General features: G+C 39.5%; 2 protein-coding genes across 4 annotated transcripts; both read left to right on the top strand.

The window, feature by feature from the left end:
* The first annotated feature begins 433 nt into the window (after positions 1–433).
* Positions 434–10659, top strand: def8 (differentially expressed in FDCP 8 homolog). Of its 3 annotated transcripts, none has more exons than XM_079163809.1 (12): positions 434–556; positions 1700–1822; positions 4571–4662; positions 4796–4945; positions 5655–5796; positions 6121–6285; positions 6600–6727; positions 6901–7014; positions 7354–7434; positions 8304–8444; positions 8576–8685; positions 9034–10659. In XM_079163809.1, the coding sequence occupies exons 2-12, from the start codon at positions 1714–1716 to the stop codon at positions 9125–9127; spliced, it is 1326 nt and encodes a 441-aa protein (XP_079019935.1). In that variant the 5' UTR covers positions 434–556; positions 1700–1713; the 3' UTR covers positions 9128–10659. The 3 variants fall into 3 exon arrangements, with proteins under 3 accessions (XP_079019935.1, XP_079019933.1, XP_079019934.1); XM_079163807.1 differs by having other exon boundaries at positions 4568–4662; XM_079163808.1 differs by lacking the exon at positions 434–556 and adding an exon at positions 732–826 and having other exon boundaries at positions 4568–4662.
* A 1409-nt stretch (positions 10660–12068) lies between these two features.
* LOC306697011 (mitochondrial inner membrane m-AAA protease component AFG3L2-like) lies at positions 12069–20884 on the top strand (the record flags this gene model as incomplete). The annotated part of the gene is made up of 17 exons (XM_079160749.1): positions 12069–12188; positions 13954–14044; positions 14152–14211; positions 14307–14428; positions 14910–15059; positions 15157–15231; positions 15601–15722; positions 15836–16109; positions 16198–16335; positions 16612–16765; positions 16858–16965; positions 18575–18700; positions 18858–18968; positions 19203–19318; positions 19455–19655; positions 20195–20389; positions 20657–20884. 17 exons carry the CDS (start codon positions 12069–12071, stop codon positions 20882–20884), a joined length of 2391 nt encoding a protein of 796 aa, XP_079016875.1.
* Between the last annotated feature and the right edge of the window lie 515 nt (positions 20885–21399).

Below are 21399 nucleotides of genomic sequence, written 5' to 3'. Positions count from 1 at the left end.
ATTAAGGTTAGGACATACAGGACTTAATGACACTTTATACACCATGAAAAAGACAGTGTCTGATAAATGTGAGATATGCAACTGTAAAGAAACTGTTGAACATGTGCTGATAGAGTGTAGGAAGTTCAGTGTAGAAGGAGAAAGACTGAAGGGCAGGGTGACAGCTTTGGGAAAGGAGTGGAGCGTCAAAGGACTGTTAGAGACAGGGGACAAACAAGTTCAGGTTAAAAAGGCTTTATTTAAATGTTTGAATGGAACGGGTTTTATATCCAGAATATAACTTATTTATGAAGTATTTTTTGTAATAATAATAATAAAAACCAATAAACTGAAAAGAAGAAGATAAATGAGTTTATTTTGAAAATACTAACCGGAAATCAACTTTCTTTTTTTTAAACAATGGATGACTTGACGCTTTGAGCCGTATGGTGCTGCTGATAGCAAAACAACACTGGTTGAACTATTGGTAGAACTGTGCATCTATACCGCAAGCGTCGACCATAAAACATATTTTACAGCCGCCGAGTCCTTAATGATCAATATGGTCGACACCGGGGTAAGCTTCTGACCAGACCGAGCTAACGTTAGCATCCAGAAGATGATTGTTGTTGTTTTTTTAAAGCTAGTTAGCTAACGTTAGCTGTCAGCTGACATTCGTGCATTGACGTTGATGTGCCCTTTTTTTATATTGGTAACATATCAGTGATTATTCATATTGAATATCCCAAATGTTTACCATTAATACTTGAAACAAAAAGGTTAATGATACCGCTTTACTGGGGCGTCTGACTGACAACAACAGCCCTGATTGGTTACAGTCGGTGAGGTGAGCCTTCAATCTGTGTTAATATCGTTTCTCAGGCTTTGCAGTGTTTACATGTTTGACTCCATGCAAGTTAACCGAGCTCGGTAATAACATGTGTGATACAAATGTATAAATAGTGAATGAAATGTCTGTTTTTGGATCATTATTTAGAAATGACTTCCTGCTCACCAGCTTTACAGCCTGCTAAGTGACAGTCATGTTGTTTCATAAGAGGGCTGTGGTCTTAATTGTTATGCTAAAAACACTTGCATTATGTAAATCTCTGTTTTAGTTTTAATACACCACATCCTTTAGGGAACCAGCAACAGGAAAAAAGAATCAGAAAAAGGGTTGCATGTGAGGTATTCACTTGAATCTTGAGGTTTCTTATCATCACTTCAGATCTATTGCAGGCCATTCATAGCTCTTTAAGATGCCTCCATTCTTTGTTGGTTATTGAAAGCAGACCATGTTTTGTGTGTGGACCACTTTCCAAACCTCTTGACATAGCAGTTCAGTATGTTTTCCAATTATAGCACAAATAAGTATTTACAAGTCAAAGGCAGAACTACCTGAAACGGTTGTAAATTGTCTTCCGTGGCTGAAGTGTGGCTTTGTGTAGTTTGAGGTAACCCAGATGAAGACATCAGAGACATAGCAGACGTTTTAAGAGAAAGTCTGAATTATAACCAGATTGTAAGACGTCTTTACTGGTTAGCAGTGGCACAATTGGGATCTGTATAGTATCACACGCTGTACAATAACCAACAACAATGCAGACACATAAGGGATCCGGCTGCCATTTTTCTGCCTTCGTACTTCAATTCATAAGCACAAGCCAAGAGAAACTAACCAACCTCTCGGTGTGACTGTAATGTATCTTCTCTTTTTCAGATGTAGCCGATGAAATGGAGTATGATGAGAAACTTGCACTTTTCCGCCAAACCCGCCTCAATCCTTTTGATCGTGGAGAGGAAGAAGATGGTCCCCAAGGAGGCAAGACCCCCCCACTGCACGGTGAAGTTCTTTAAGTTTAGAATATGACCTCGCTTTAAGGTCACTTTCACACAAACAATATTGTTTTTAAGCTTCACATTTTTTTTATATGCACTCTACTTAATGCTTATGTACCAAGAGGTGTAAACGTGAAGTCATATGGACATCGTTTATTGGACCTCATTTATGGGACAGTTTCTGTGACAGTCGTCCTGCATCATCAGTGCTACCTTATGGGTTTATTTATTTTCTATAGTTGTCACAAAGACCTCATAAAGAAAAGCTGTAGTCCAGGCTGCTACCAGACCTTATATGTCACATGCTACATCTCACTTTAGGGAAATGCCAAAAGACATCGAGGAGGACTAACGCACAACACAACTTACCCGTTTCACTTTCCAATGGAAAATCCCAGAAAATATGTGCTGACATGTATAAGTGCAGGCGATTAAAATAGTTTGGATGAGAAGTTAATGTCTCCCAGCTCCTATCAGAATATCAGAACTGGTTTAATCTGTTTCAGTGTTCTGGTTTGGTCGACTGAGGCCAGTTAGTTAGGGATCTGTTTGAGCAACTGTCGTGAAAAAACCTCAAATGTTTCTGGCCTGCGGCCTGCCATGAGGATGCGGGATACGGGTGCTGCAGTTGGAGGTGTTTTCTGATTTCCTGATTTCTGCTTTTCTAAATGTCTCTTGCAGATATAGGTTTGCTTCCCTCACAGCGCCAAATACAGTGAGGCTACTATGTGCTTCGATCACCTTATGGGGCATTGACCCCCTCGGGAAACTGATTCTAGCTAATCATTTCTCCGATATTTACACAGGTTAAAAGAAAAAGCACACTCAACTGTTGTGAGTAACTCTGAGCTTATGGAAAAGGAAGTTGGAAATACGAAAGCTGAAACAGAGGAAACGAAAAACAAGTGTAAGCAATACTTTAGTAACACTTCCTGTATTCCGGAGCTTTGGGAATAAAAGGCATTTTTGTCCGCTTACCATCATTTCGACAGGCAAGCCTGACACACTGAGCTTCATTGTCTTCACTCACTGAGGGGCTGAATTCACCCAACATGTTTTGTTCTGAGGTGTATGCAGGTAACAGCAATTTGTCCGCACCTTTTTCAGTAAGATGGATTGTTTGTAAGACTATGTGATCAGCGTGGTTTACTCTGTATCATTTGAAAGATTATGAATCAAAGGCCTTTTCAAATTAGTTTCATGTAATGTTTAGATTCCTCAGTTCAATTTTTTTCGTATTGTCAAAATGTGAGTCATCATACTTCATGATTTCATTATACACTGTTGATATCTTGTAGGTATGATCAGAGTGTGTTTTAAGTGTTAACTTTGCATCGATTTTATTTATTTGATATACAGACAGAATTTAGCGGTCTCCTTTTTAATATTTTCATGTAGATAAACAAAATTAAGAAAGGATGGAGGCGGATCAAGCTTGGTGTTTGGGCATGTGTTGCTATTTGTAGCTTTGAATCTTTCCTCAGACTAACTCTAGGTTGTACGCAGGAGGTGAACCTCTATTCAGCTTAATAGAAGTGTGGGGATGCAAAACTGCTGACAATCAAATGCAACACTACAAACGACAGCCTTGAAAATGACCGTGCAGTATCAACACATTTCATACATAGATTGAACAAAAGAAGAACACTGTATTATTATCATTTTAAGGTTGTTTTGATTGCATTAAACTGCACAGGTGACGTTGTCCTCTTAGTACAATACACACAATTCAGTGTCCCCACTTATTGCCTGTTTTGTGTTATCTTGCTGTATATTCATGTATACATTTAGCCTCTAATCCCACATTCTTTTTACATTTTTAAGTTGATGGAGACGAAAACAGAGCAAAAATTATTCTTACAGGACTTACATTTGTCGTGTGGATAGGAGCCTGTCTCCAGATTGATGTTAATGCTGCTCTGTGTCTGCTGGACGTGTAAATATGCATCAGTTTGCTAACGAGTTCGTCATAACAACTTTATAAGGCGATAAGTCAGCTGTTGTGTTTCAGCTTGTTCTGCTGCCCCTTGTGGCCAAATCAATAAAATCTATTAATGCAGCTCTAAGCAGCTAATCAGAAAGCACAAGCTCACCTTCTCCCTGCGAGTAATATTTTCATTACTTAATGGTGTTATGGAAGTATAAACTCCTACAGATATTTGTGAATAATTGCTCATAAAGACAAATAATCCTTTCACATACTGTATTCTCATCAAAGTTAGGCCAATCATTAAAGTCATGTGACGAATGAAGACCAAAGTCATTTCACATTTGTTAGGACTTAAAGTGGCCGATGCACATCGCACACAGGCAGTCATGCTGCTGATAGCAGCGGCAGTGGAAGAATGTCAGCTCTGTGATTTAATTGATTTGAAAGCATACAATACAAAAGGTCACGTTACAGACTGATTGTAAACGGTTATGATGCAAAAGTGATCAGCACTTCAAAGGTTCATTCCTCCAGCTGATCTGCACTTCAAAGGTTCATTCCTCGAGCTGATCTCTGCACTTTTAGCGACACAGTAGGAGTCTGTCTTGTCAGCTGGCTTGGTTACACAATATCAGAACTGATACGATGACTACATGGGATTCCTTCGGTTGTCCCTTTTAGAGCTTTTGTACTTCGTCTCGTCTTCTTGATCCACAGTCATGTGGGAAATTAGCACGCATAACTGAGTGCACTTACCACACCAACGTGTGTATGCTTACAAGAAGAACAGTGCTTTATGCCATGTTGACTTCTCTTTAGAAGCAAGGCCTGACCTGTTCCCCGGGACCAGAACCCACAGTTTAGACCGAACCATGGACCTGGGTCTAGCTGAGGACCACTTCTCAAGGCCTATGGTAAGCAAAGCGTTGTTCCTGCTGTCCGCCTCAAATCCAAATTACTTTCACATTGTTAAACATGGAGTACTTACATTCAGAACAACCTATTGTATTTCATGTCCATGCTTGTGCTCTTATTCACCTGTTTCAGGGTTCGATTGTGGCTCCTGACATTGAACAGCTGAAAATGGCCATAGAGGAGTGTAAAAAGCTGATTTTGGAGCTGCCAGAACACTCCGAGAGACAAAAGGACACTGTGGTGAAACTTATCCACCTTCGTCTCAAACTACAGGAGCTTAAGGTTGGAACTAAGGAGTGAAGAGAGAAGTGGATAACATGATAATGTAGTTGTTGAAGCTGGGGGGCAATCAGTAAAACTTCAAGACATTCATAATTGACCAATCTCACTTGACCTGTTTTAAATTGTGTGGAATGCACAGCTGTAGACGTGTTTGCAGATGGAAATTAATTATGAAAAGCGGGGATTCTTTCTGTATTTTTGGCGAAGTATTTCCTGAAGCTAATGCTGCATTCAAGTGCATTTGGAAAATATGGAATTTTGGGATTGAAGAATAGTCTAATAATCTTGGGTGCAATAGTTTTGCGGGGAAATTAAAATCATATTGTTGTTGGCCTGTAGCTGAGAGGTGATGCTTGTCAGAGAGGTTCTTCACTATCCCTTTACAGCCATTACTCTGTATGTGATAAATGAGAGCAAACATTGCAGACATGCTTGGAGACTGATAGGATGGTAAACAAGTGTGTGTAAATCTGCAACTTCCTGCAAAAACTCCTCATGTTTCAAATGGGTATGCATGAGGTGCATATTTTTATTTATCTTATTGAGTTTGTACATCAATACGTTTAGGCAAAACACAAAATATAATTTAGTCTGGGAAGAGGTGTGAAGGTCTGAAATATTTAGCTGTTAAAATGATCTTATATAACCGCACGTGAACTGTGTTACTGCTATGTTAGTGATCTTTGAATTGTGCTTTGTCCCTTAAAAGGACCCTGAGGAGGATGAGCCTAATCTGAGAATCGTACTGGAGCACCGCTTTACCAAGGAAAAGAGCAAGAGTGTGAAACAGACCTGTGACAAGTGCAGTACGATCATCTGGGGCCTTATCCAGACGTGGTATACCTGCACAGGTGAGACACGCGATACAATGCCTCAGTGATGTAGCACCGTGGAGATATTTCACACCCAACATTTTAAAACATCCCATTGTGCATTGAATAGGAAGTTTTAAGAGCGCAGATTTTTCAAAACTCAGTCCTCCATGCAAGATCTCTATCTGAATATCCGTTTTTGTTCCATCAAATTCCCTTAAATTGTTAAGTTTCCATTTCATTTTCTCAGAATATATTTGCTGAATGCTTGGAGGATCTTTGTGCAGCTCTTTTAATTCGTCAACCAGCGTGTGTAGTGGTAATGCCATTGTGTGCTATGTGATTACCCCCCTGTTGTTTCAGGTTGCTATTATCGTTGCCATAGTAAGTGTATGAACTTGATCACCAAGCCCTGTGTCAAGTCAAAAGTCAGCCACCAGTCGGCGTACGAGCTCAGCATCTGCCCTGAGATAGGACTAGACCGACAAGACTACCGCTGTGCAGAATGTCGCACACCAATTTCACTAAGTGAGTACAAATTAAGTGTTGATTTATGTTTGGCAAGTTGAAATACGGGAACAGAGGATCTAAAAGCAACATGTAGGCTAATTGAACTTCAGTTTGCTTGAAGTTGTAAATAAGGTTACTTTACAGCCATCGACAAATTGCTAAATAGGAATTACTGAGCGACACAAACAGAACATCATTTTTAGAAAATCTTTATTCTCATTGACATATTTAAATACTACATGTTTAATCGCAAAGTTTTAAATGTATAAAAGTGCATCCTGCTTTCTGTGTGTCATGGTTTGATTGTATTCGGTGCCATATTAATCTTGTAGGGGGCGTGCCGACTGAAGCCAGACAGTGTGACTACACAGGCCAGTATTACTGCAGCACATGCCACTGGAATGACACCGCCATCGTCCCAGCCCGTGTCATCCACAACTGGGAGTTTGAATCACGCAAGGTAACCAACAAAAAAAATAACAAAGTACACTACATATGTTAGAATATCCCTCCTTTGCCTTTGCAAACTGTCTCACTGTGACTTCTGCGGCTATAGAGGAGCTTTTTCAAGTCTAAGAGAGTTGCTAAAGGGGAGTCAGGGTAGTCCGTGTTCTCACAGTTTCTCTGTTTCAGGTTTGTCGCTCCTCAATGCGCTACCTGACCCTGATGATCTCACGACCTGTGCTGAAGCTAAAAGAAATCAACCCGCTGCTATTCAACTTTGTGGAGGAACTGGTCGAGATCAGGGTGGGTAGCTGTTTTGGAGGCACTAGTTGACACCGCTGTGTATATAAAACGAAATCCACAGCTCTAATTACCAGCTGTGTTGTCAGTTTTAGCCCAGAACCACTTCGAAAATAATTGTACCATGACACCTTCAGTATAGTTACTGTTACATTAACAACCCAATCTAGCACAGTGTCACCGTTTTGCTATTATGCTGAAACGGCTAGCACAGGCAATGATCTGCAGTAAGTGAGACTGACAGCAATGTGTGTGTGTGTGTGTGTGTGTGTGTGTGTGTGTGTGTGTGTGTGTGTGTGTGTGTGTGTGTGTGTGTGTGTGTGTGTGTGTGTGTTTTTACAGAAACTCCGTCAGGATATTCTGTTGATGAAACCCTATTTTATTACCTGTAAGGAGGCCATGGAGGCTCGGCTATTACTACAGGTGAGCATCTTTTTACTAAATTAACTTTGCATGGTGGAGTTAAAAGTCATATTTAGTGGCATTAAATGTGACCAATAAGTAATATGTTACAACAGCACCACCATGTGGTAAAAGTTGAGAGTTTGAGCTGTATCGGGAAAGGTTCCTGTTGTAAAATGCTGACAATATATGTGGTATTAGTCTCTACAAATACTGTAAACTTTACTTGACTGTTCTTGGTACAAGTTCAGTATCAGCTAAAATACTTTTTAGAGTTAGTGTTGGGATTTTAAAGCTGGATGAGGTGTATTGGCCAACACAGGACTCGTATCAGAGAGCACTAAGTCACCAGGTGGAGTTCAACTTCTCTACTTTGTAAGACAGCAACTTTAATTACAAGCAGTCATCAGCTGCACATATTCATAGTAGTTTCTGAAATAAACAAATAAATGATACATGAATACCAAAGCTCTTAGATATAGTATCTCTCATCAAGAAGTAAGTTGTAAATCACTCATTTTGAATTGCTGAAATAAAATGACCAATCCTCAAACTGTGCAAGTTAACATAAACATCCTCTCCAGTTCAATGATAAACAAAACATAATGCACATACCCTACAAACATGCATTGGCAGGTACAATAGGAGATAGTCCAGTGAGCCAAATACTGATGAATTAGCAGCTTCACGCTTAACTTGAAAAATAATAATAATAAATAAAACCGGTATGATTAACATGCAGTACACAGTCAATAGAAACTGAAAACAACTCAAGAAGATCTTCATCTGCTTTGAAAACAGTCTCACTAGCGAGCTTTCACATTTGCCAAATTGTGAAAAAGGCCTTCCAACAGACCGACATTTTAATTTTTTGTCATTGTGTTCCCCAGCTTCAAGAGCGACAGCACTTTGTGGAGAACGACGACATGTACTCACTACAGGATTTGATTGACATCTCCAGTGGCAGACTCAGCTGCTCCCTCACAGAGATCCACACCACATTTGCTAAGCACATCAAACTAGACTGTGAGGTGAGCTCTTACATACAGCACAAAGAACAATACTATTGACTTCTCTTTGTTAGTAAGCTTGTTTCCTGTGCATGTATCACACATAACATGATCTTGTGTGTGTGTGTGTGTGTGTGTGTGTGTGTGTGTAGCGTTGTCAGGCCAAAGGATTTGTGTGTGAGCTGTGTAAGGAAGGAGACATACTGTTCCCTTTTGACAGTCATACCTCAGTCTGCTACGACTGCTCTGCTGTCTTCCACAGGTTAGTCGCCACCAACTTTTCAGACAATGCAATGTGATTGTAGCATTGCTGCGGTAACGGTTTCAAAATATTTAAGACCCAGGCAGCACCTAAAAGTTGTCTTTCACTACTTTTGAGTGGAGCTACTACTAATCCCAGTTAGTTGGTGTAATCTAATCTAAGATCACCAGTTAACACACCTTCAAACTGCATACAAAGAAAAAAGAAAGACATGTTTGTCCCACTCAACATACTGTAGATAGCAAAACGGTACACTTGCAAACACTAAACTATCCCTTTTTAAAATGAAAAACAACACATTACTCAAATGGGACTCCATTAATATAACCTATTTTTGTGTCTCCTTAGAGATTGTTACTATGATAACTCTACAACTTGTCCGCGATGTGCACGAATGACTGAACGCAAGCAGGACGAGGAGCCAGTTGTGAAAGTTGCATAAGTGTGGAGAGGAGCACCTGAAGCGACTGGAAAGTTGAACTTTGCCTCACGTCGTGCTCTCCTCGCACAAGGAAGTCTAACAAAAGACTAGCTTTTAGTTTGTGTCCTTGGTTGGTTTTGTGCATATGTTTATACTGTAGAGTCTGTAACTTCGTGTGTGCCATCTAATGAAGCAGGGTACTTATAAACCCATCTGGAAATTAATATATATATCATTTTTTTACCCAACTTTTTAATTCATCCTGAAATTGGATGTGTTGCACACTGTGTATGTGTGTTTGTGTGAGTGAGTCACATTAGTGTGTGTGTGTGTCTGCTTGTTTAAACGACAAAATAAAAGCCCTATAGAGAAAAGCCACCTCATCAGATGGTGATTATGCATGCTGGAGTTGTCGTATATTAAACCTTGACTGCATTAACCTACACTGCCAATTTTACTTAACTTTAAGGTTGCCATATACAAAGAATAGTTTCGAATTTCAATGACTCCAGATTCCAAAGACTAAAATTGCCTTTCAGCTTCCAGTTGTATGTTTTTATGTTATTAACAAAATCTTGTGAACATGCTTTTGAAAGTTAACTGCACTGAGCCGTCATTTCCAAGCATCAGATTAAGAGGGTATTTAATTTAGTATCGCACATTAAGAAATGCGGTGTTTAACTAGTTTACAATAAGAAATCAAATAAATATGTTGGACTTTGATGTTTACTCATAATCCATCATCAATCCCAACTCTGTTGCTCTCACAAGTACTGCTCCTAAAGCAGTCCACACTATTTTAATGTCAGTCGTAATTCAGCTCATCTGTTTCACATTTGATAAGGTCTTAAGAACATATTTCCAGCTCTTACAGCAATATTTCCTTTTAGCATAGACCTACTTTGAATTTGTTTACTGTCAAGTCGTCAACCTGGATAATGGAAGAAAAATGATATTGCTTGCAAGTTTTTTGACAAGAAAGATAGTATCTATACAATCATTAAAACCATTATTTTAAATATAAATACATAGTATTGGCAACAGAAATATAAGCAAAGCATGCATCACCAGTACATATTCTTGTGAGGAGAATTGTTTAACTGAAAAATAATATTGAAGTTTAATGTGCTTTCTTTTAATTGAAAACTGTGAACTCATTTTAGACAGTTCGGTCTGTGTTTAATCTGGTTCAGTTTAGTGCAGTGTGTAGCAAATAGATGTGAATACTCATGAACATTGCGTGCCTAAGACAGTCAGGTTACATACAGCTGTTATCCAAACGTCTTAATCCACTTAGCATCATGTTAATGGTTTCAGTCTTATTGTATGGCACATGTTGTCCAGAAATGACAAAGATGTTAAGTGACACTTTTGGTAATGTGTAAATGTTGACCTGAAGTATTTCTTTTAACCTAATGACTTTTGGCTGTGTTATCGTTCAGCATGATGTACTGTATTTTGTTTTTCAAACTGAGGTACATGCATGGTGTTGGCAAAAGCCATGCCCTGTTGTAAAATGTGGAGTAGTGCATGAATAAAGTCATTAAATATATTAAAACTGCAGTGTTTGTTCATGGATGAGTTATGACATAATTGGCCCCATTTGCAGAGATGTGTAGAAATCTACAAACTAGCAGCTTCAAAATTATAATAAAAATAAATGTTTGGTGTTTCAGTTACACTGTCACTGCGACGTCCCTTGTCTTGACTGAGCCAAAAAAAGTGTCATAAAAATGTCATGATTATGAATGTCATAAAAAGTGTCAAAGTACAGTATCACTGAGGCACATGCGTCATGTATATCGAGAAGTATTTAATCGCTCTTTCAACTGTTTTAATCCCGATTTGAACAAGGCGAGAATAATCGCACACACACACACACACGTCTGAATGAGTTATGAATATGTTATGACAGATTATACCATGATGTTTTATAACATACCACATTATTATTTCATGACATACTATACTATGACATCTTAATTCTTTTGTTATGACAAATTATATTTGGCATTTTATGAGAGACTGTCTTACCGTTTGTTATGGCATAACATTTTATGACATTTTTATGATTTTTAATATAAAACGCTATATTCCTTCTCCCAATAATCTTTACATTTTGCATCGTATCATTCAAGTACATTTTACCGCTGAGTCGTTTGTTTATTCACCCCAAACAGCCAACGATGTAGGCACATCTTCTTTCATAACACCCACCAACTGGTGGAGAGGGTTGAGCGCGTGCGGTTACAGTGTGGTACTAGTGCAACTTCAAATTTGTATTGTGTTAATGGGGTCCAATACTCGCTTCTGAAAAAGTGTGTGCGTCTGTGCTGTAATCTGTAATATGAAAAACTGACAACATAAATCAGTACACTGATTTAAATTAAAAAAATCTTTAGTCAAACAGAGACTTATGTTTGTAGAGATTGGCCTAGATTAGATTAGAAAACAAAAGTGGAGTAGTACAATAAAGCAGTGTTGCCTACTTTGGCTCCTCTAGAAAATCATTTGGTAGTCTACATGAAGAGTGGTCGAGGACTTGGATTTCCGCCAATAATTATGCAAAGGACAGTATGTCTTATTGAAACTACATTCAAACCCAATCATGATAGAATTCAAAATACAAGATGTATGTAATATATATAGGTAAAAAAGCTATAGCACCATCATAAACAGGAATTATGGTCGCAGATTGATGCATACACGTATATGCATGAGTGCAGTATGAACCCAGTAAAAAAGAAAAGAAAAACAAACATAAACCACAGAGCTTTTGATTAAGCTTAAAACAATATATAAAATGTATGTCCCACATCTGACATGACCACATACTGCTATTTTCTCACCGAAATCTCGCGGGATCAGTGTGTACGGTACTTCTCGCTCGTCGATCAGTGTGTACGGTACTTCTCGCTCGTCAATCACTCCAGTGAAGCCCAGACAAAGTACAGCTCGGACGATGGGGCTTCTCTCTGTGAGTGTCGCTCAGTTTCGGAACCGAGTCCGGGCTGTTCGGACGTGGAGCCGAGAATTATCCACTATTTCAGCTTCTCTTTGCAACGGAGGCGCACTTGCTTTGGTACGGTGACATTATCTTTCTTTTTACTGAAATCGCTACTCTCAGAATAGATGCGTGCAAATGAGTGGTTTTTGCAACAGCTACTCACCATGTCTTGTATAACTGCGGGTTTCAGGAGACGGAGCCCTGTGTCACTTTACTAGAGCTTTGTCGTGGGAAGGAACACGGTGTTCTGCAGGCTGCAGACCCCCCCCCCCCCCCCCCCCCCCCCCCACACACACACACACACGCAAAAAAACAACAACAACCTGTAACCAAACAAACGGCTGCACTGTTTGTGCATCATTCATCAGTTGTTTACTCTCACGATATGTCTGTTGTTTCCGTTCTTATTGTTGATTGTAGATGTCGAGTTCTTCAGTTGGCTAATGCTTTCTTTGAAGGGGGTGTGCCTCTGTCACTGGTGCGCGTTAAGTCAATGCATGCTCATCTTTTTCATTCATTCATTCTTTCAGTTGCATTGACTTTTTAAAACACATTTTAAGCAAATGTTAAGAGATATGCAAGTTATTGAATATAAATGTGCTTTACTTGGAATATAAAAGTAGTGAACTTTTTGGAAGAGGATGTTTTTTTTAATGGTCTTTGCTTCAACAAAAGATGTAATTGAGGTTCTCTGGCTGGTATCTTACACTTTGCTGACTTTCTTCAGTCGATGTTCTGCTTCTCTATTGAAATAGAAGGTAATGAGCTGCACTTCAACTCTGAACAGTGTGTTTCAAACTGTGTTTTATGAATGTAAATCTATTTTAGAGACAGCATATTGTTAATGCCACATGAGTAATATTTTTCACTGGTTTCAATGAAACAAACATATGTGATACATTGAGTTTTCCTTCATTTTCTCTGTCTGATGGACCCTGCATTGTAAATAGAGCCCATCCCATACATTGGGAGCCCTGACATTAGCAACTGTGTTATGACACATATATTGGCACTGGTCTGTGTGTATGTGGGTTTGATATGGGCTGAAACTGCAGTAAACTGCAGCAATACATGTTATGTTTTATTTGTTTATTTTTTTACTTGAAGCAATTCAACTTTAATCAAGTTTTGTTTTATGTTTTTATTTGTAGTTTATATATTAAAAATAGCTCTGTTTCTGGCATCTTTGATAATAAAAGTTATTGTTCAACAATAACATATTGTTACTCAGATATATCTTGTCATGTAAACAAAATGTTTGCTTATGTTATGTGTGTATGTAAAACATCTGATCAGCTATTGTCAGATTTGTATTATTCTCCAGTATCAATGTCAGGATCCAGGATCAGTCGTTTTCTAACGATGAGCCACAATCAAAGATTTTGCAGTTGTGTGTAGGAAACACATATTAGTTACTTCCAAACGTGTTTATAAACTTTTAAGTATTATCATCTGTGTTTGGTACGCACATGCGACAGATATGTGTGTATCATGTGAGCTTTAAAGCATCTGTTTAATGTATAAGTGAGCGATCTGCAACAGTGTTGTACTCAAATTAAGTTAACTGTGATGCAGTTCAGTATGCCCATGTCATAATGAGATTTCAGTAATCCTGTAAATAATGTTTGAAAAAAATAAATCTATGTAGCAGGACAGGTGTCTTATTTTAACATGCACGTCTGGTTCATAACAGCTGAAGATTCTTTTGGACTGTGGATTCTCATGTTTCATTTTGTATCGCCTGTCAACGACATCTACCACATATAGCATGTTGAATTAATGCCTTTCTGTTTTTTTATGGCCCTGCCTGTATTGCTAACATGTGGAATCTTTATTTCAGAAGGCGTCACTGATCCAAAGGAGATGTGGAGGATTATATCAACACGGTTTTCCACTCGCTCGGCTACTTAGCTCAAACAAACCACCAAGAGGTACTGCACCTCCTTATACTGGTAATGTAGCTAAGAGAGTGTACACAATGACCTATGAGCCATTTGTACTTAATTTATTTTGCTGTGTGTGTGTTGCATTGGTTTAGGTTTTGAAAAGTTTTTCCCAAAGAGTGAAGAAAGCACTGGCGTCAACAAATCAGCTGAAGGTGAGCAATGTTCGAGTCATCCTCACGAGCAGCACTTGTGCATCCTCTGTTGCCGTTCCGCTGCAGTGCATGACTGATTTTCTGATACTATTTAGATGAAAATACCAAAGAGCAAGAATCTCTTGGAAGGAAAGAGCGGGACACGGATGATGATGATGAGGATGACAAACGAAGAGGAAGAAAAAAAGAAGAATCGCACTGGTGGACGCGTTTTCAGGTGCGACTCATGTTGAATGCTCATTAAAATGCACTACACACAACGTTGATTGGTAATAATTAATTAAATTACTTTGGCATCCTTTTGTCACATACATTCTCTTATATTGGTTCTGTTTCCACTCCTTTCCACCGTAAAATGTGCAACTGACTACACATCTTGATCTTGGACACATTTATTTATCATTGACATTTAATTGATTCTTATGAAAAATGTTTGTTTATGTTATCTATTTGTTTTGTTTTTGTGTTAAATTAACATAAGCTGATATATTGCTGTCAGACTTTTTAAACTTTCAAATGTTAAATTTGATATTTTCCTTAAAACATATAGCACCGAACTAGTCACTCTACTGTTAAATAGCTGCTCAGAGTTCTGAGACGCAGCAGTGGATTGTTTTTCATTGGCCTGCTGACACACCTGCTGTCTCGCCTTTAACCAACTTATCTCCTCTCTCTTACAACATTTCTTTATCTAACAGGATGGTTTTCCCTTGGATAAAAAAGCAGTTCAGTACTTTGCAATCGGTGCAGCAGGCATGACCTTAGCGTTTTGGTACTTTTACGTTCGAGAGACGGGGATGCAGATCTCCTGGAAGGACTTTGTGCATCATTACATGAACAGAGGCTTGGTAAGAGGTGGAGAGCGAGTTCTGCTATCATCCGTCTTGTATCAGTGTGTTGTTGCAACCGTGTGAACAAAAACAAAACAAAGTGCTCTCTTCACAGGTGGATCACCTGGAGGTGGTCAATAAACAATATGTCAAAGTAATTCCTGCCAATGGAGTGAAGACATCAGAAGTGGTTAGTTGCATGAAAATGCTGTTTTGTCCTTTTGCTGTTAATATAGGTCACTCTGTTGGTCAGTGTTAGTGGTATTTTGAAATATAGTTTCACAGTAACACGAGCAGAGAAGAGTCGAACAGCAATTTCCGAGGTCAAAAAATTAACTTTGATGCACAAGCGTTTTCTAACATAAGTCACCATAAACTACCGGTCCTACCAGACCAAGTAAGAAAAAACCCTGAGTAAATGGAAATGAGCAACGACGGTGCACTTTATTGCTCATTTCCTTGTTATTTCTTATTTAACATCAGTCGTCTTGCTTTGAAGTTTAACGTTTCTAAACAGTATACTGCCTGTTATATGTTTTCTGTTGTGTGTATGTTTCAGAGCTATTTGTGGTTCAACATTGGCAGTGTTGACTCATTTGAGCATAACCTGGAAATGGCTCAGAAAGAAATGGGTTTGGACTCACAGAAAGTACCTGTGTTCTACAGCAGTGAAAGTGACGGGTAAAAGAATTTACCTGAAGTACCTGAAACGTTCATATCAAAGTGACTTTCATGCACATTGGATTGGCACATGTTGATGCTCGCCTAATGGAGCTTCTTTCTCTTTTCCACAGGTCACTCCTTTTCAGTGTTCTCCCCACTTTACTCCTGGTCGGCTTTTTACTTTTTGCCATGCGGCAGGGACCAATGGCAGGGGGTCGTGGGGGTAGTGGGCAGGGAAACCCCTTCGGTATGAGTGAATCCAAAGCCAAGGTAATAAAAGAAAACATCAGCCTTCGGTTCAAAGATGTTGCTGGCTGTGAGGAGGCCAAAGTGGAGATTTTGGAGTTTGTCAACTTCTTGATAAACCCGCGGCAGTACAAGGACCTAGGAGCCAAGATCCCAAAGGTGTGCCATTCTGTATATCAAGTATTGTGTGTTTGAATTAGTCATTAAGGCATTGGTATTGATCATTAAGCAACACCTTTGTTTTCAGGGTGCGGTGTTATCGGGCCCACCTGGTACTGGCAAGACCTTGTTAGCAATGGCCACAGCAGGAGAGGCCAACGTCCCCTTCATCACCGTCAACGGCTCAGAGTTCCAGGAAATGTTTGTTGGCGTGGGCCCAGCGAGGGTCAGTACTGGGCTAAATGCAGGAGTTGTCTTAAAACTGAACAATGGGTCAAATGCATGTGATGCTGCTGCTGGGCCACATCATCTGTCAACACAATGATTCTTTGCATTGTCATGTTAAAGATACACATATAGAGCACAATCTATCTTTGCTCTGCTCTCAATGTTCCAATAATAACTCTAAAGGAAATTACGCTAACTATAGTAGTAATTCATTCTAATTTTGACATCTGTTAAGGATATTTAAGTGATTTGTCTTTGCTCTGTCCTATATAAGATAAGGGATACGTTTGCCACAGCTCGAAAAAATGCCCCTTGCATCCTTTTCATTGACGAGATCGACGCGGTTGGAAGAAAAAGAGGCAATGGGAACTTTGGCAACCAGAGCGAGCAGGAAAACACCCTCAACCAGTTGCTCGTGGAAATGGACGGTAGGGAGTTATAGCGTCTCTTTCGTTGTTCAAGCCATTCCTGGTGCAACATTTACAAGCTCTTTGTATGCTATTTGTTTTTGTCATGACAGGATTCAACAGTAGCACTAACGTGGTTGTTTTAGCTGGCACCAATCGAGTTGATATCCTGGATCCAGCTCTGATGAGGCCAGGACGCTTTGATCGACATATATACATAGGTAACGTGTAGCACTTGTCTGAGGTCAGCCTCCTCTCTTGCTTTATATTTGTCCTGCTCTCCCCTGGATGCATGAGAACTGGTTTCAGTTTATGACTTTTGTCATTTATCCCCATCTAAGTCTTTTCTCTAAATCATCATTTATCACTGGGTTTGCTTTCAACATTCGGGTAAATCTATTTTTATTTTTGCCAAGATCAATTAAAATTGCACTTTATCAGTTGCACCATTGGTTTATTCAGATAAGGTGCTATGCTTGAACTTACTGAAACACTTCCTGTATGGTTTAAATAGAAATAAGCCTCAAGCCTATTAGATTTGCTGTTGTTCTTTTTTTGCGCCTGTTTACACGTTATGTCATTAAAAGCGTGCGTTGCACAGCGTGTGCTTTTATCTTTGTGGTTAAAATGATTGATCTTTCTCTGCCTGCTAAGATCTAATTTGCTTTACGCCAGCAGTGCTGAAGAATAGTGGGCGGGGCAGTTTACTCTGTTACAAAGAAAAGTGGGTCACAATGAAAGAGCTTGTTCTCTATAAAAGAAGGATTAGACGACTGGAGGCCAACATGGCGTATAGCACACGCCGCTCCTCTTTGTGTTCTTGAGTCTCTCGGTTCCCTTTCCTTTAGTCTTTGTGTTGTTATAAACCGTATTGATTAGATAAAGTTGCTTCAAACATTAACAACACATTTCTAATTCATGTTTGATCAGTAATAAGTTAGATAACGTGTGATATCATCATGTCTCTAACTTTTAAACAAAAATATGCGTGGGATTAACCTTCATGAATAATTATTTGAGCTAAGGTCTTCTAATTAGGCCACAAGTTAAGCCATTGCTTAAGGACTCGGGTCTAATTGCTCCTTCAAATGCCCTTCACACACACTCAACTACCTCTGTGTCATTCTCAGCTGCCACTCCAGATATAACCTCTAGAGTATTCACATTTTAGAGAGGCTGTCTTCAAGATGAGTGTTATTGACTTTATGACTTTGATTTCCTGTGAAAATTGTTCTCCCTTTGTAAGAGGTAATGCTGCTGTAGGGGAGCTTCACGGCAATACACCGCTGTCACAGGATTTGTCTTTCAATGTTGTCTTTACTGCCCAGTTTGGTGTGCAGAATTTGATGCACAGCTCTACAAACTTAATTTCATATTGTAGTTGTTGGCACCTACATTTCTAGTTGGACTTTCTGTAGCTGTCCTTCCTCTCTTTTGCTGCTGTAGTTTGACTTGAAGTAATCCAAAGTGTTTAGACAACCTTGTTATCAGCTATGTATTGGCCGTTAACCATTTGTCAGTGTCCTCTTGAAAATGAGCTGGATGACAAGAACATCTCTAAAGCAGGAAAAGAGCAAAGTGGTTGTCGGGACCAGTGGAGTGAGCTTCTGTAATATGTGTAAATGTGACGTCCTCACGAGGTTCATAATCTGAGACACACTTGAGTTTTCTTGCTTCCCAGTTCACAGTTAGTCTTGGTTTTGTATCAGTAACATTGTAATCCTATGTCTTCTGCAGTATCCCTTATTTTAATCTTAATTTGGGCACTGCATATCATTCTTTTGTTTTAAAAGAAAATTCACGATATGTTTGTTTTCTTTTTTTCTACAGGCCCACCAGATATTAAAGGCAGGGCATCCATCTTTAAGGTGCATTTAAGACCTCTGAAGTTGGACATTACTATTGAAGTAGAGGCTTTGGCCAGGAAGCTAGCTGCACTAACCCCAGGTTTTACTGGTAAGAACAAGAGATGTGCGTTCATGTTTGCATGCGTTCACTAAGCTCAGTCTTTGTATTAATCTACAATGATCATTGTCTTCTTTATCTCTCACTGTATTTAAAAAAAAAAACATCACAGTCTAACTTGGTTGTTGTCGCTCCATTTGTGTCTCAGGGGCAGATATTGCTAATGTGTGCAATGAGGCTGCTCTAATAGCTGCACGGCACCTCAACCACCATGTCGACTCGAAGCACTTTGAGCAGGCAGTCGAGAGAGTTATTGGAGGTGAGTTGACATTCATTTGATATTATGACAACATTTAGAATGACAATTGGATATGGGTTGTACACCTTAATCAAGTTAGTTAGTAGTAAAAGCAATTTCAATACATTTTGGTATTATGATCAATTATGTAATGTAAGTTGATATTGATTCATAATTTATATTGAGCCATCAACGTGAACTTTTTGCTTTAATTTGAGCTATACATGGTATACATGACATCCTCCTTGCTCTCAGGTCTGGAGAAAAAGACTCAGGTACTGCAGCTTCCAGAGAAAACCACCGTGGCGTATCATGAGGCCGGACATGCTGTAGCGGGCTGGTTCCTAGAACATGCAGACCCCCTTCTTAAGGTAGTCACACCATGTCCTTCCTCCTGTCTCTGGCACTGCTGCTTGACTATCTGAATTCCTCTGCAGCCCTCGCATAGTCTTGTTTTTACATTACAATTATATTGATAATTAGATTAATTATAATGTACTCCCTCAGGTGTCAATTGTTCCCAGAGGGAAAGGTTTGGGTTATGCACAGTATCTGCCTAAGGAACAGTACCTCTTCAACCGGGAGCAGCTGTTTGACAGAATGTGCATGATGCTGGGGGGTCGAGTGGCTGAGCAGGTTTTCTTTCAACGAGTCACCACCGGTGCGCAGGATGACCTCAGGAAAGTCACGCAGTCTGCGTATGCACAGGTGATCACCACATGTTACAACAAGCATGGTAACAGATACACAAAGCTGTAAACTACCGTATGTGATTCTAAATATACCTTGTAATTACATGTTATGCAATTGGGAGTCAGTGTTGTGTCATACACTCTCATATGCTGGAATAGAAGTTGTTTAAAATGTGGCAGTGATTCGTATAAACGCTTAAAATAGGTAATAATGAACAACAACACGAGTTACAAGATATGTTTTCTGCTCTGTACATTCATTTGGATTCAAGATTGATTTTCTCAAAATCGTAGTGACGGGTCAATCACAGACCATGTGAAACAGCAGGGTCCTGTGTCACTGCACGCTAATATTATTTTTGTTGAGCTCTGCAAACAAGTAGCTTAATGCCGACAAACTGCTACAGTAACAGTTGGATAATAGTATATTTACTGCCCAGACTATTTCTGCAGGTGCACAATTAGAAGTCAGCAAATGACGTTGTAACCAAAGGCACATGAGAAGCATCTTCTGTGTCTTTTGATTAACACGACTCATTTCTCCTCATATTTTAGGTTGTACAGTTTGGAATGAACGAGGCGGTGGGTCAGATGTCCTTTGACCTGCCTCAGCAAGGTGATTTTGTAATTGAGAAGCCCTACAGTGAACCTACAGCCCAGCTTATAGACCAGGAGGTCCGCCTGCTTATTGATTCTGCCTTCCAACGAACACTTCAGCTTGTTACCGACAAGAAAGAAATGGTGGAGAAGGTGAGAACTATTATCACTGATGACAAGGATATAGAGAAGTAAAGATAAAGAGCAGAACACTGGCCAGTATGATGCAGCAACTTTACAGCCGATTTATGGTTTGTTTGAATTAGTATTTTTACAAACTGTTTGGAATAACTGTTATGAAGATGGCAAACCTCAACTACCTTATGTTAAACAGCTAGTTGTGATATTATAACTGTCATTATTTTAAAATAAATAATTACTATTACTTCTACTTCTACTATAATTCGTCATGTGTTTCAGGTGGCAAAACGTCTTCTAGAAAAGGAGATTCTAGACAAAGCCGACATGGTGGAGCTGCTAGGAACTCGTCCTTTTCAGGAGAAGTCATCGTATGAGGAGTTTGTTGAAGGGCTGGGGGAGTTTGAGGAGGACACCTCTCTACCCGAAGGGCTGAAGAACTGGAACAAGAACAAAAGGGAGGAAAAACCCCCACAGAATCAACAAAACAAAGCAGCCCTTTACCTGTAGGTGGATGCACAGCCTCAAGGCAAATATTCCACTGTATTCAGTTGAATATAGTTCAGCAGCATCTGGTCCAGACTGTCAGGGCTCTGAAAGAAATCCCTTGTTCAGCTCATGGACTGCTGCAGACGGAGGGATGATGTTGTTTTGCACAGGTCTTACATGGCCTAGATAATGCAATTCTTCGTGTTGTAGATTGTATACTCTGGGAGCGAATTCCCAAAAATGACTCATCTTTTTACTGTTAGATTCTGTTTTAGGTTGGTAAGCGAAGGCTTATATGAAAACTGCAGTTTGTGACTTACATTTCACTGGAGGGGCCTTCCTCCCACACTCTGATGCAGTCCTAAAGTGCAATAAGACTGACAAACATACTGCAGAATAACCTGCAGTCACGGTCAGGAAAGTCACTGAGCCCAAGTTACAAAACAGAAATCAAAAGAGATGTGTTTTTACATTCAAACTACATTGTCATCATGTGACATTAGTGTGTACATTAGTTGTGGTGTGTATTTGTTAGT

The sequence above is a fragment of the Pholis gunnellus genome (genome assembly GCF_910591455.1).
Source record: "Pholis gunnellus genome assembly, chromosome: 1".
NCBI lineage: Eukaryota > Metazoa > Chordata > Actinopteri > Perciformes > Pholidae > Pholis > Pholis gunnellus.
The sequence above is the reverse complement of the archived record's forward strand: the minus strand, read 5'-3'. Positions and strand labels throughout refer to the sequence as shown.

Coding starts and splice junctions, on each gene's coding strand:
- def8 (XM_079163807.1), top strand. CDS start 1,714: ATGGAGTATGATGAGAAACTTGCACTTTTCCGCCAAACCCGCCTCAAT. Junction 4,663..4,795: donor ACCACTTCTCAAGGCCTATG/GTAAGCAAAGCG, acceptor CACCTGTTTCAG/GGTTCGATTGTGGCTCCTGA. Junction 4,946..5,654: donor TCAAACTACAGGAGCTTAAG/GTTGGAACTAAG, acceptor GTCCCTTAAAAG/GACCCTGAGGAGGATGAGCC.